Source organism: Chiloscyllium plagiosum, unplaced genomic scaffold, assembly GCF_037043375.1.
Source record: "Chiloscyllium plagiosum isolate Xiang-an unplaced genomic scaffold, Cpla_swu_hap1 HiC_scaffold_7, whole genome shotgun sequence".
In the NCBI taxonomy this organism is placed as follows: domain Eukaryota; kingdom Metazoa; phylum Chordata; class Chondrichthyes; order Orectolobiformes; family Hemiscylliidae; genus Chiloscyllium; species Chiloscyllium plagiosum.
Genome location: NW_028270145.1, coordinates 6,462,317 through 6,475,957, shown reverse-complemented (window position 1 = coordinate 6,475,957; position 13,641 = coordinate 6,462,317). Strand labels below are relative to the sequence as shown.

General features: G+C 41.8%; 1 protein-coding gene across 2 annotated transcripts in view; it reads left to right on the top strand.

The window, feature by feature from the left end:
- Positions 1-13,641, top strand: part of dnah7 (dynein, axonemal, heavy chain 7) — a 417,860-nt gene that overhangs the window by 291,619 nt on the left and 112,600 nt on the right. For both annotated transcript variants that reach the window (XM_087988680.1, XM_043692898.2), the window contains one exon: positions 829-1,164. In XM_087988680.1, the coding sequence (XP_087844806.1) occupies positions 829-1,164 (336 nt within the window). The remainder of the gene's footprint in view (positions 1-828; positions 1,165-13,641) is intronic.

Below are 13,641 nucleotides of genomic sequence, written 5' to 3'. Positions count from 1 at the left end.
AGATTTGAGCTATAGGGAGAGGCTGAACAGGCTGGGGCTGTATTTCCTGGAGTGTCGGAGCTGAGGGGTTACCTTACAGAAGGGTGTAAGATAAAATCCTTCATAAACCTTTCATAAAATCATGAAGGGCTTGGATTGGGTCAGTAGGTAAGGGCTTTTTCCTAGGGTGGAGGAAATCCAGAACTAGAGGGCATAGGTTTAGGGTGAGTGGGAAAAGATTTAAAAGGGACCTAAACGCAACTTTTTCACGAAAAGGGTGGTGCGTGTATGGAATGAGCTGCCGGGGAAGTGGTGGAGGCTGGTACAATTACAACATTTAAAAGGCGTCTGAATGGATATGTGAATAGGACAGGTTTAGTGGGATACGGGCCAAATGCTGTCAAATGAGATTAATTTTGGATACCTGGTCAGCATGGATAGGTTGGATCGAAGGGCCTGTTTCCGTGCTGTACAGCTCTATGACTCTCTGACACTAAGTGACAGTTATTCAGAAGTTCATTTTCTCAGGGCTTGCCCTGATGAATCTGAATCAATTTGCCTGTGGTTAAAATGTAAACAAAGTCTGACAGTTAACTTTCAACTATCATGAACTACTATATTCTCCATAGCAACATATTTATAAATCAGTCTATTTGCAAATCAATCAGCACTCTGCCTTTATTAAGTATTAAGATTGATTTTCACCTTTTATTGGCTTTATTGTGAATTATCTGATGTGCAAGGTGAAAAACATTGACAAAATTTCCTTTTTCAGCAATATTCAAGTTCTAGACATCAAAATAACTATTAAATGCATCTTTACTAATTCAAAGCTGTTTCATTCTTTAGGCTGCTGAAAGAAATTGAAGATAAGATTCTAGAAATTCTTTCATCCTCAGAAGGAAACATCTTAGAAGATGAGACTGCCATAAAGGTTTTATCTTCGTCAAAGGTTCTTGCCAATGAAATAACTCAAAAGCAAGCTGTAGCTGAGGAAACAGAGAAGAAAATTGACACTACTCGGATGGGCTATCGACCTATCGCCATACATTCTTCCATCTTATTTTTCTCAATTGCTGATCTTGGTAACATAGAACCTATGTACCAGTATTCCTTGAATTGGTTTATCAACCTTTTTGTCATGTCTATAGAAAATTCGGAAAAGTCTGATGACCTCTCGGAAAGGTATGATAAACTTTATTTAATTTTCAATAATTGAGCAAAATATTTGGAGAATTTTCATCCCTTTCAGCAACAGAAAACGTGTAGTATCTGATAAGATAATTTGTGGGAGGAAACCCATGCAGACTTGGGGAGAATGTGCGAACTCCACACAGACAGTCGCCCGAGGCTGGAAGTGAATCTGAATCCCTGGTGCTGTGAGGCAGCAGTGCTAACAACTGAGCCACTGTGCTGCTCCCAATTTTATATGCCATGCCCAGTACTGCTCCTTTACATTTTTTAGAAATTTGTTATTTTAGACCCACAGCAATGCTGAGATGACTATTCCCAACTGCTGAGATATTGAAGCAGTTTGTGCCCACAAGCAGCAAGACCTGAACAACATTTCGGCTTGAGCTGATAAATGCAGTGTATTGATCATCTCCTACAAGAAAGACTTATACCATCTCCCTTGAAATGCAAAGGCATTAATACCTCATTGTCAAAAATCACACAACACTACATTATAGTCCAACAGGTTTATTTGGAAGCACTAGCTTTTGAAGCTCTGCTTCTTCATCAGGTGGTTGTGAAGCAACAGAATTTATAGCAAAAGATTACAGTGTCATGCAGCTGAAATGATATTTTGAACAAACCTAGATTAAGTCTTTCACCTTTTAGAATGGGTTTGCTAGTTTCAATTCTATAATATGTAAATCCCAGAACTTCTTTTAAGTCACATTCTCAAGATAACTTCAGGTTTTATAACAAAAGGTGCTATCTCAGCTCAGACAATCCATTAAAGGTTTGAGGTTAAAGTCTGTCTGTATCCTAATCTTGAGTCTTGCACACATGCAAGCACACACTCATATACACTCACACTCACATGCACGCACTCACTCTGTCTCTCTCTCTCCTGCACGCGCACAGACAAAAAGGTTTATGGGGTGAATTTATATTTGCATATACATTCTATTTTGCTCAAAATGCATATCCTACAGGCAGTCAAACCATGTAATATCTTGGGAATTCCACTTTAGAAATAGAACCAGCCTGACTCAAAGGAGCAGGGGAAATAGAGGGAGGAGGAGGGCTTCTTCAAGGAAGGCATCCTTGCAAGAGGATTCGCAGTAGGTTAAAATCAACTAGCAGAAAGTGAGGACTGCAGATGCTGGAGATCAGAGCTGAAAAATGTGTTGCTGGAAAAGTGCAGCAGGTCAGGCAGCATCAAAGGAGCAGGAGAATCGACGTTTCGGGCATAAGCCCTTCTTCAGGAATGATCGATTCTTCAGGAACGTCGATTCTCCTGCTCCTTTGATGCTGCCTGACCTGCTGCACTTTTCCAGCAACACATTTCTCAGCTCTGATCTCCAGCATCTGCAGTCCTCACTTTCTGCCAGCCTGACTCAAGATTGGGATACAGACAGACGTTAACCTCGCATATTTAATGCATTGTTTTTGGCATTAATATAGGACATGAAAGCATAAAGTTGCTGGGAAAGTAGAGTTTAGGGTTATAAGATCAGCCATGATCTCATTGAATGGCAAAGCAGAGTCATTGGGCTGAATGCCCTACCTCTGTTCCAATGTCTTGTGTCTTCTATCTACTGTGAAAACAGATGCAAAAATACTTCAAGGTCTCTGCCATTTTCTGGTTTCCTATTCTCAATGCCTCAGTCTGAGTCACAAAGGGCCATTGCTCACTGTTGCTCTTATTTTTCTTTTTATTTACTTCTAGAAATATAGAGTCATAGAGATGTACAGCATGGAAACAGACCCTTTGGTCCAACCCATCCATGCCGACCAAATATCCCAACCCAATCCCTCCAAACCCTTAGATTAGATTAGATTAGATTAGATTAGATTACTTACAGTATGGAAACAGGCCCTTCGGCCCAACAAGTCCACACCGCCCCGCCAAAGCGCAACCCACCCATACCCCTATATTTACCCGTTACCTAACACTACGGGCAATTTAACATGGCCAATTCACCTGACCTGCACATCTTTGGACTGTAAGAGGAAACCGGAGCACCCGGAGGAAACCCACGCAGACACAGGGAGAATGTGTAAACTCTACACAGTCGCTTGAGGTGGGAATTGAACCCGGGTCTATGGCGCTGTGAGGCAGCAGTGCTACCCACTGTGCCACCGTGCCGCCCTTCCTATTCATATACCCATTCAAATGTCTCTTAAATGTTGCAATTGTACCAGCCTCCACCACATCCTCTGGCAGCTCATTCCATACACATACCACCCTAAGCGTGAAAAAGTTGCCCCTTAGGTGTCCTTTATATCTTTCCCCTCTCACCCTAAACCTATGCCCTCTAGTTCTGGACTCCCCGACCCCAGGGACAAGACTGTCTATTTATCCTATCCATGCCCCTCATAATTTTGTAAACCTCTATAAGGTCTCCCCTCAGCCTCCGACACTTCAGGGAAAACAGCCCCAGCCTGTTCAGCCTCTCCCTGGAGCTCAGATCCTCCAACTCTGGCAACATCCTTGCAAATCTTTTCTGAACCCTTTCAAGTTTCACAACATCTTTCCAAAAGGAAGGAGACCAGAATTGCACGCAATATTCCAACAGTGGCCTAAGCAATGTCCTGTACAGCCGCAACATGACCTCCCAACTCCTGTACTCAATACTCTGACCAATAAAGGAAAGGATACCAAACGCCTTCTTCACTATCCTATCTACCAGCAACTCCACTTTCAAGGAGCTATGAACCTGCACTCCAAGGTCTCTTTGTTCAGCAACACTCCCTCGGACCTTACCATTAAGTGTATAAGTCCTGCTAAGATTTGCTTTCCCAAAATGCAGCACCTCGCATTTATCTGAATTACATTCCATCTTCCACTTTTCAGCCCATTGGTCCATCTGGTCCCGATCCTGTTGTAATCTGAGGTAATCCTCTTCGCTGTCCACTACACCTCCAATTTTGGTGTAATCTCCAAACTTACTAACTGTACCTCTTATGCTCGCATCCAAATCATTTATGTAAATGACAAAAGTAGAGGGCCCAGCACCGATCCTTGTGGCACTCCACTGGTCACAGGCCTCAGTCTGAAAACCAACCCTCCACCACCACCCTCTGTCTTCTACCTTTAAGCCAGTTCTGTATCCAAATGGCTAGTTCTCCCTGTATTCCATGAGATCTAACCTTGCTAATCAGTCTCCCATGGGGAACCTTGTCAAATGCCTTACTGAAGTCCATATAGATCACATCTACTGCTCTGCCCTCATCAATCTTCTTTGTTACTTCTTCAAAAAACTCAATCAAGTTTGTGAGACATGATTTCCCATGCACAAAGCCATGTTGACTATCCCTAATCAGCCTTTGCCTTTTCAAATACATGTACATCCTGTCCCTCAGGATTCCCTCCAACAACTTGCCCACCACCGAGGTCAGGCTCACCGGTCTATAGTTCCCTGGCTTGTCTTTACTGCCCTTCTTAAACAGTGGCACCACGTTTGCCAACTTCCAGTCTTCCGGCACCTCACCTGTGATTATCCATGATACAAATATCTCAGCAAGAGGCCCAGCAATCACTTCTCTAGCTTCTCACAGAGTTCTTGGGTACACCTGATCAGGTCCTGGGGATTTATCCACCTTTAACCGTTTCAAGATATCCAGCACTTCCTCCTCTATAATCTGGACATTTTGCAAGATTTTGCCTGTCCTCGGATTTTGCCTGTCTTCGGATGTTGCCTGAATTGCTGTGCTCTTCCAGTACCACTAATCCAGAATCTGGTTTCCAGCATCTGCAGTCATTGTTTTTACCACCATTTTGCAAGATGTCACAATCTATTTCCCTACAGTCTATATCTTCCATATCCTTTTCCACAGTAAATACTGATGCAAAATATTCATTTAGTATCTCCCCCATTTTCTGTGGCTCCACACAAAGGCCGCCTTTGAGGGGCTCTATTCTCTCGCTAATTACCCTTTTGTCCTTAATATATTTGTAAAAATCTTTTGGATTCTCCTTACTTCTATTTGCCAGAGCTATCTCATGTCCCCGTTTTGCCCTCTTGATTTCCCTCTTAAGTATACTCCTACTTTCTTTATACTCTTCTAAGGATTCACTCGATCTATCCTGTCTATACCTGACATATGCTTCCTTCCTTTTCTTAACCAAACCCTCAATTTCTTTAGTCATCCAGCATTCCCTATACCTACCAGCCTTCCCTTTCACCCTGATGGGAATATACTTTCTCTGGATTCTCGTTATCTCATTTCTGAAGGCTTCCCATTTTCCAGCCATCCCTTTACCTGTGAACATCTGCCTCCAATCAGCTTTCAAAAGTTCTTGTCTAATACCGTCAAAATTGGCCTTTCTCCAATTTAGAACTTCAACTTTTAGATCTGGTCTATTCTTTTCCATCACTATTTTAAAACGAATAGAATTATGGTCGCTGGCCCCAAAGTGCTCCCCCACTGATACCTCAGTCACCTGCTCTGCCTTATTTCCCAAGAGTAGGTCAAGTTTTGCACCTTCTCCAGTAGGTACATCCACATACTGAATCAGAAAATTGTCTTGTACACACTTAAGAAATTCCTCTACATCTAAACCTTTAACCCTATGGCAGTCCCAGTCGATGTTTGGAAAGTTAAAATCCCCTTACAGGTAGCTGAGATCTCCTTACAAGTTTGTTTCTCAATTTCCCTCAGACTATTGGGGATATAATACAATTCCAATAAGATGATCATCCCTTTCTTATTTCTCAGTTCCACCCAAATAACCTCCCTGGATGTATTTCCGGGAATATCCTCCCTCAGCACAGCTGTAATACTATCCCTTATCAAAAATGCCACTCCCCCTCCTCTTTTGCCTCCCTTTCTATCCTTCCTGTAGTATTTGTATCCTGGAACAATAAGCTGCCAGTCCTGCCCATCCCTGAGCCATGTTTCCGTAATTGCTATGATATCCCAGTCCCTTGTTCCTAACCATGCCCTGCGTTCATCTGCCTTCCCTGTTAGGACCCCTGCATTGAAATAGATGCGGTTTAATTTATTAGTCCTACCTTGTCCCTGCCTGCCCTGACTGTTTGACTCACTTCTGCTCTCAGCTGTACCCGTCTCAGATCGATTTCTTTCCTCACTATCTCGCTGGGTCGCACCTCCCCACCTTATTAGTTTAAATCCTCCCAAGCAGTTCTAGCAAATTTCCCTGCCAGTATATTAGTCCCCTCCCAATTTAGGTGTAATCTGTCCTTCTTGTGCAGGTCACTTCCAGCCCAAAAGAGAATCCAATGATCCAAAAATGTGAAACCTTCTCCCATACACCAGCTCCTCAGCCATGCATTCATCTGCTCTATCCTCATATTTCTGCTCTCACTAGCTCGTAGCACTGGGAGTAATCCAGATATTACTACCCTTGAGGACCTCCTTTTTAAATTTCTGCCTAACTCTCTGTAATCTCCCTTCAGAATCTCAACCTTCTCCCTTCCAATGTTTTTGACATAAATATTTATGTTCTGTTTTTATTTTTCTTGCTAGCTTTTTCCTCATACTCCACTTTCTCATTTTTTACTCTTGCTTTGGTTTCTAACAACTTATTTGCAATCTTATTTGCTCCTACTTATCTTTACAGCTCTTTACATCCTTTCTACATTTGGATAACATCCTGATCATCCTTGGCCAGTACATCTTTCTCATAGTCTTTCTTTCTCAAAGGAATTTTTTTTTGGCAGTTATGAAATATCTGTCGCTGTTTCTCCATCTTACAGTTTAATCTATTTTTTCAGTCTGAGACTTTCTTGCCCTCCACTAAATTCCATACCATATCTAGCTCCTGACTGAGTTCCAGTGGGTCAATTGTGGGCAGCCCCTCTTAAAAGGTAAAGGACAACAATCACAGTATGGCTGGGCACAGATACAGGCCTCGAGAATTGCAAGGAAGAAAGCTCTACTTAGACAAGGAGTACAGCTATACTCTCACATGCTGGAATTACCAGAAGTAGTTCATGGTCATGGGGTGAGAATGGAGAAATCCATTCAGGTACCGTGCACTTCTGCATTGAGAAAGCATGGCCAACCTCAAGGGAACTATTTGGGACTTTTGTATATCACACTGTGCAGCATAGTCAATGATACTAGTGATGCAGAAATAGTTTAAATGGATGCCAGTTTTGATCTAGTTTGATCAGGTGATCCCTCCTGCCATCCAGAGTGCTAGCTAAGGGCTGAGGCAGACACTGAAGAGGATAATGATGCCATCTCTCACAGGACACCAGGAACATCATCGGCTTCTTTGGTCCATCTTACTAATTCCTGTGCAGTAATGCTGAGTAATGGAGACTGTGTCCCTAGAATGGCATCTGGGCGGTAGCCTCTGCAGGTCAATAATGAGGATGACTACTTGGTCTATCTCAGCTATAACAGAGGTGAGCCTCTACTTCATCTGAGATCATGGAGGGAGAACTGAAGAGAAGTAGCAGAGAGTTGCAGCCATCTTATTAGGCAATACAATGAGTGGCTGAGTTTGCCTAACATGTATGCCATAATGTGAGATTGACACTTATGTGATTGAACATTAATGGATATTGTTGATAAGAAAGGACTTGTTTTTTGGAGTTATACAGACTTGAGGTTGAGTTCCATGTGATCTGACATCATTTATGGTGTTGTGGACTAGGACAGACCACTCAAAACATTCTTAAGCAGGCAGCCCAGACCATAACTTTGCAATTTGTTTTGGTAAGTGTACTGTGAAAATTATCCGGATTAAGTTAGTGAGGTTGACTACCAGGTTAAAAACAGACAAAAGTTTATTCACAAAATTGCACAATGAAACACAAAGAACAGAATAAAGAACCCCTACAGAACTCTGTCTATCCAAACTAGACTTAATTATGTTGTTCCGAATATACACAACAGCCCCAATAAGCAAACCTCCTTAGAAACCAATATAAGTGAATGGAACAGATGCTTACAGGTTGTAGTTAGATGGTCAGAGAGAGAGAGACAGTTTGTTTCCACACAGCTCACTGTTGAACTCCCAACCAGTTCTGGACTGAACTAAACTACTCAGTGAGAGAGCTGACCACTCCCCTTTCGTTCTACCGATCACTTTTAAAACATGATCACCTTGGCCTGAAGTCTCATCTGTTTACATATAAACAAAAGGCCTCTCAAAATCCTTTTCATCTCGGCACCAAACCAGTCTAATCGGAGCCTGGCCAGGTTTATTACCCCTCTGAAAAAAATCAAAGACAGAGTATCCTTGATCCAAGGAACAGCTTTTAGAAATTAAAGGGCTAGCTTTGTGGCAATGGTGCAGGTGCTTTCATGCATGCTAACAGCCATACATAGAGTAAAAGCATAATTCAACTTACTCTGTATTTACTCCCCCAAATTCTTTTACTGTACCCCTCTTTAAGATCATTATTTAACCATGAGTATTTAACTCCTTTTGTTTGACCTTGATCCTTAGTGGCATCTACTTCTTGTACTGCTGGAGATTAAAGTGGTCTAACTTTATATTTTCATAAGGTATATTGATATATTTTATTGCTGCTTTGGAAACTATTTGAAAAGGCCTATATTATGGGTTGTATGACATTCTGCCTTGCAAAACTATCACCAATGTAGAATTTTCCTTGCACAATGTAAACCAATGGTGAGCACAGTGCCATTTTCTCACTATAGTTGCTGTCTCACCAGCCTGTTGAGAGGCATTTGATTAATAAACTGGACTCAATCGGAGTTAGCAGTCTGACTCCAGGAACATTGCTTTTTTTTCATGGATTAAAAGCCTGTTTTCATTGTGAAGTTCAGCCTGTCTGGTGTACTACACTGCTGTTTGTAATATGAGGTCATCCTTATTCTGTAAAAACTTTGACAGAGCTTCATCTTGTACTGCCACTACACAGTGCCCCAATTTAACTCTTCTTTAAGATTTCCATATTATCTGTGAAGCAGTATACTGTATATTGTTTATGAAGGAGTCAATAGTTTCCTTATCCCTTGCTTGCATAGCTTAAACCTTTCCTAGTCTACAATAGGGTTTCTGTATAAAATTAAAATACAAGTTGAAGGCTTTAATTACAAGACCCTATTTTACAGTTTTTTTCTCCCTGTGTCTGTGTAAGTTTCTTCTGGGACCCTTCGGTTTCCTCCCACAATCCGAAGATGTGCAAGTTAGGTGAATTGGCCACGCTAAATTGCCCATAGTGTTCAGGGATGTGTAGATTAGGTCCATTAGTCAGGGGTAAATGTAGAGTAATGGAGAATGGGTATGGGTGGGATACTCTTCGGAGAGTCAGTGTTTACTTGATGGCCTGAAGGGATTCTAAAATTCTAAGATATTGTCTGGCACAGCTGCTAAAGGGAGGACGAGGCAACCATGGCTGACCAGGAAGTCAGAGACAGTATACAGGCAAAAGAGAAAAGATGCAATGTAGTGAAGATTAGTGGGAAGCCAGAAGTTTGGGAAACCTTTAAAAATCAGCAGGGAATAACTTAAAAAACAGTAAGGAGAATAGGATGAAACATGAGGTAAGCTAGTTAGTAATATAAAAGAAGATTGCAAGACATCTTTTAGGTATGCACATGGGACTGATGGAAAATTAGGCCAGAGAAGTAGTAATGGAAGAACAAAGAAATGGTGAAAGAACAGAATTGGTATTTTGCATCAGTCTTCAGAGTGGAAGACACCAGCAGCATACCAGAACTTCAAGAGAGCCGGGGCAGAGATGAGTATAGTGGCCATCACTAGGGAGAAGGTATTGGGGAAGCTGAAAAGTCTGAAGGTGGAGAAATGATCCAGACCTGATGGAGTACACTCAGAGTTCTAAAAAAGATAACTGAGGAGATTGTGGATCGTCTGTGGTAATCTTCCAAGAATCATTGGAGGACTGGAAAGTATCTAATGTAACATCCCTGCTTAAGAAGGGAAGAAGGCAAGAGGCAGGAAGTTGTTGATAAGACTTAGAGTCCATTATTAAGGGTAGAGTTGTGAAGTACTTGGAAATGGGTAGTAAAATAGTGTTGAGTCAGCATGGCTTCATCAAGAGAGGTCATTCCTGATAAATCTATTAGAATGTTTTGAGGAGATAACAATCAAGTTAGACAAAGGAGAGCTGTTGGATGAGATCTATTTGAATTTCCAGAAGGCCTTTGATGAGGTGCCATACAGGAAGCTGCTAAATAAGAAAAGAGCCCATGGTGTTAGGGGTAAGATACCTGCATGGATAAAGATTTGACTAACTGGCAAAAGGCAGAGAGTAGGAATAAAGTGTCAGGATGTTAGCTGATGACAGTGGTTCCACAGGGTCACTGTTGGGATCACAACTATTCACATTTTCCATTAGTGATCTGGACAATGGAAACAAGGGCATTGTTGCTAAGTTTGTAGCTGACACAAAGATAGGTTGAAGAACAGGTAGTGTTGAGAAGGTGGAGAGACTGCAGAAGGACTTGGAGAGTGAGTGAAGGAATCACAGATGGAATACACTATGGGAAAATGTGAGATTATGCACTTTGGTGGGAAGAATAGAAGCATAGACTGTTTTCTGAATAAAGAAAGGTTTGGAAATCTGAAGCACAAAGCGTCTGAGATGTCTTAGTTAAGGATTCTCTTAAAGTTAACATGCAGGTACAATGGGCAGATAGCAAGGCAAATACAATGTTTGCATTCATTTTGAGTGGGCTAGAATATAAGAGCAGAGATGTCCTGCTGAGACTATATAAGATTCTGGTCAGCTTGCATTTGGACCATTGTGAGTAGTTTTGGCTCCATACATAAGGAAGGATACATTGATGTTGGAAGGAGTCCAGAGGACATTTACAAGAATGATCCCAGCTGGATATAAGAGTCTTGTTATATGAGAAGTGGTTGAGGACTCTTGGTTTGTACTTGGTGGAGTTTAGAATGGTGAGAGGGAATCTGATTGAAACTTACAGAACTGAGAGGCCTAGGTAAGACGTAGAGAAGATGTTTCCACTATAGGAGAGACTAGGTCCAAGGGCACAGCCTCAGAGTGAACAGACAACCCTTTAGAACCAAGGTAAGGAGGAATTTCGTTAGCCAGAGGATGGTTCATTTGTGAAATTCATTGCCAGAAAGGCTGTGGAGGCCAAGTCAATGAGTGTATTTAAGACAGAGATAGGTTATTGATTAGCAAGGGGATCAAAGGTTATAGAGAGAAGGCAGGACAATGGATTTGAACGACATATCGACCACAATCAAATGGCAGAGCAGACTCGATGGGCCAAATAGCCCTAATTCTACTCTTGTATTTTATGGTCTAAGCCCATCACTCATGAGCACCTACCATAGCTGAGCTTCACTTCAGGTGTTTCTCCCACTTCGAGATTTGGATCGCTTAATTGACCTAGTGGTTTACCATCGCTGAGCTTCACTTTGAGCTTTTCTTTCCTGCCTTCGATTCTGTGGGTCTGGTCATTGTTACTGCCATGTAGTAATGTGAGGTCCATGTTCAAATGAGTGAACATTAACAATCTTTATTAAACATAACTGTATGCAAAGAATCGTGATAAAGGACATTTTTAACGGAGCTCTGCAGATGTAGACTCCAGTTCCTTGTCATAAGGTCAAGCAACACAGCAACAAATCCTTCAGTCCAAACAATCCATGCTATCCATCATCCTCATCTAAATTAGCCTCACCTGCCTGCGCTTGGCCCATATCTTTCCAAACATTTCTTATTCATGTACTTATCCAAACATCTTTTAAACATTGTAACTGTATACACACCCACCACTTCCTCTGGAAGTTCATTCTGCTCACTAACCACTGCGTGTGTAAAAATGTTTCCCCTCATGTATTTTTAAAATTTTTCTCCTCTCGCCATAACAGTATGCCCTCTGGTCTTGCAATCTCCAACCCCAGGGAAAAGGCACCCTGCCAGTCACCTGATCTAAACTCCTTATGCTTTTGTAAATCTCTATAAGGTCACTCTTCAACCCTATGCTGCAGTGAAAAAAGTCCCAGCGTATCTAGCCTATCCTTGTAACCCAAATCCTTCATTCCCAGCAACATCCTTGTAAGCCTTTTCTGAACTTTCTCTAGCTGAATACATTATTCTCATAACAGGGCAACCAGAACTGGACATAGCACTCTCCAGAAAAGGCCTCACCAACATCCTGTACAACCTCAACATTATGTCCCAACTCCTATATACAAATGTCCAAGCAATGAAGGCAAGCATGCTAACTACCTTCCTAACTGCCCTGTCTGCATGTGATGCAAGCTTCAAAGAAATATGTACATGAACCCCTTGGTCTCTCTGTTCATTAGGCTGTTACTTTTGGAATGCTGTGCGCAATTCTGGACTCCCTCCTATAAGAAGGATATTGTGAAACTTGAAAGGGTTCAGAAAAGATTTACAAGAATGTTGCTCGGGTTGGAGCATTTGAGCTATAGGGAGAGGCTGAATAGTTTGGGGTTTTGGAGTGTCGGATGCTGAGGGGTGACCTTATGAAAGTTTATACAATCATGAGGGGCATAGATTGGGTAAATAGCCAAGGTTGTTTCCCCAGAGTGAGGGAGTTCAAAACTAGATGGCATAGGTTTAGGATAAGAGGTGGAGGATTTAAAAGGGACCTAAAGGGCAACTTTTTCATGCACAGAACAGTGCATGTATGGAATGAGCTGCCAGAGGAAGTGGTGGAGGATGGTACAATTACAACATTTAAAAGGCATCTAGATGGATATATGAATAGGAAGGGTTTGGACGGATATGGGCTAAATACTGACAAATGGGACTAGATTTATTTAGGCTACCTGGTCGGCATGAACAAGTTGGACCAAAGGGTCTGATTCCATGTTGTATATTTCTATGCCTTTATGACTCTATAGCACTATTTGTTTTTATTTGTACAAGCAGCCCTACTTTTAATTGTATAAGTACTGGCGTTGTTTATATTACCACAATACATTATCTTGTATTTATCCAAATTAACTCCATCTGCCACTCCTCAGTCCATTGACCCAATTGATTAAGATCGTGTCTGTGTGGGTTTCCTCCAGGTGCTCCAGTTTCCTCCCACAGTCCAAAAATGTGCAGGTTAGGTGAATTGGCCACGCTAAATTGCCCATAGTGTTAGGTGAAGGGGTAAATGTAGGGGAATGGGTCTGGGTGGGTTGCTTTTTGGAGGGTTGGTGTGGACTTGTTGGGCCGAAGGGCCTGTTTCCACATTGTAAGTAATCTAATCTAATCTAATCTCTTTGTAATTTTACATAACCCTCTTCAATGTCCACTTACCACCAATTTTGGTGTCATCTGCAAACTTACCAACCAAGCCTAAATTCTCATCTAAATCATTTATATAAATGAGAAGCAAAAGTGGACCCAGCACTGAACCCTGTAGAACACTACTGGTAAAGGCTGCCAGACAAAAAACATCCCTCCACCACCACTCTTTGTCTCAATGCCATAAAGCCAATTTTGTATCCAGATGGCAAGCTCACACTGAATCCCATGCGATCTAACTTTACTAATTAGTCTACCATGTGGAACCTTATTCAAAGGC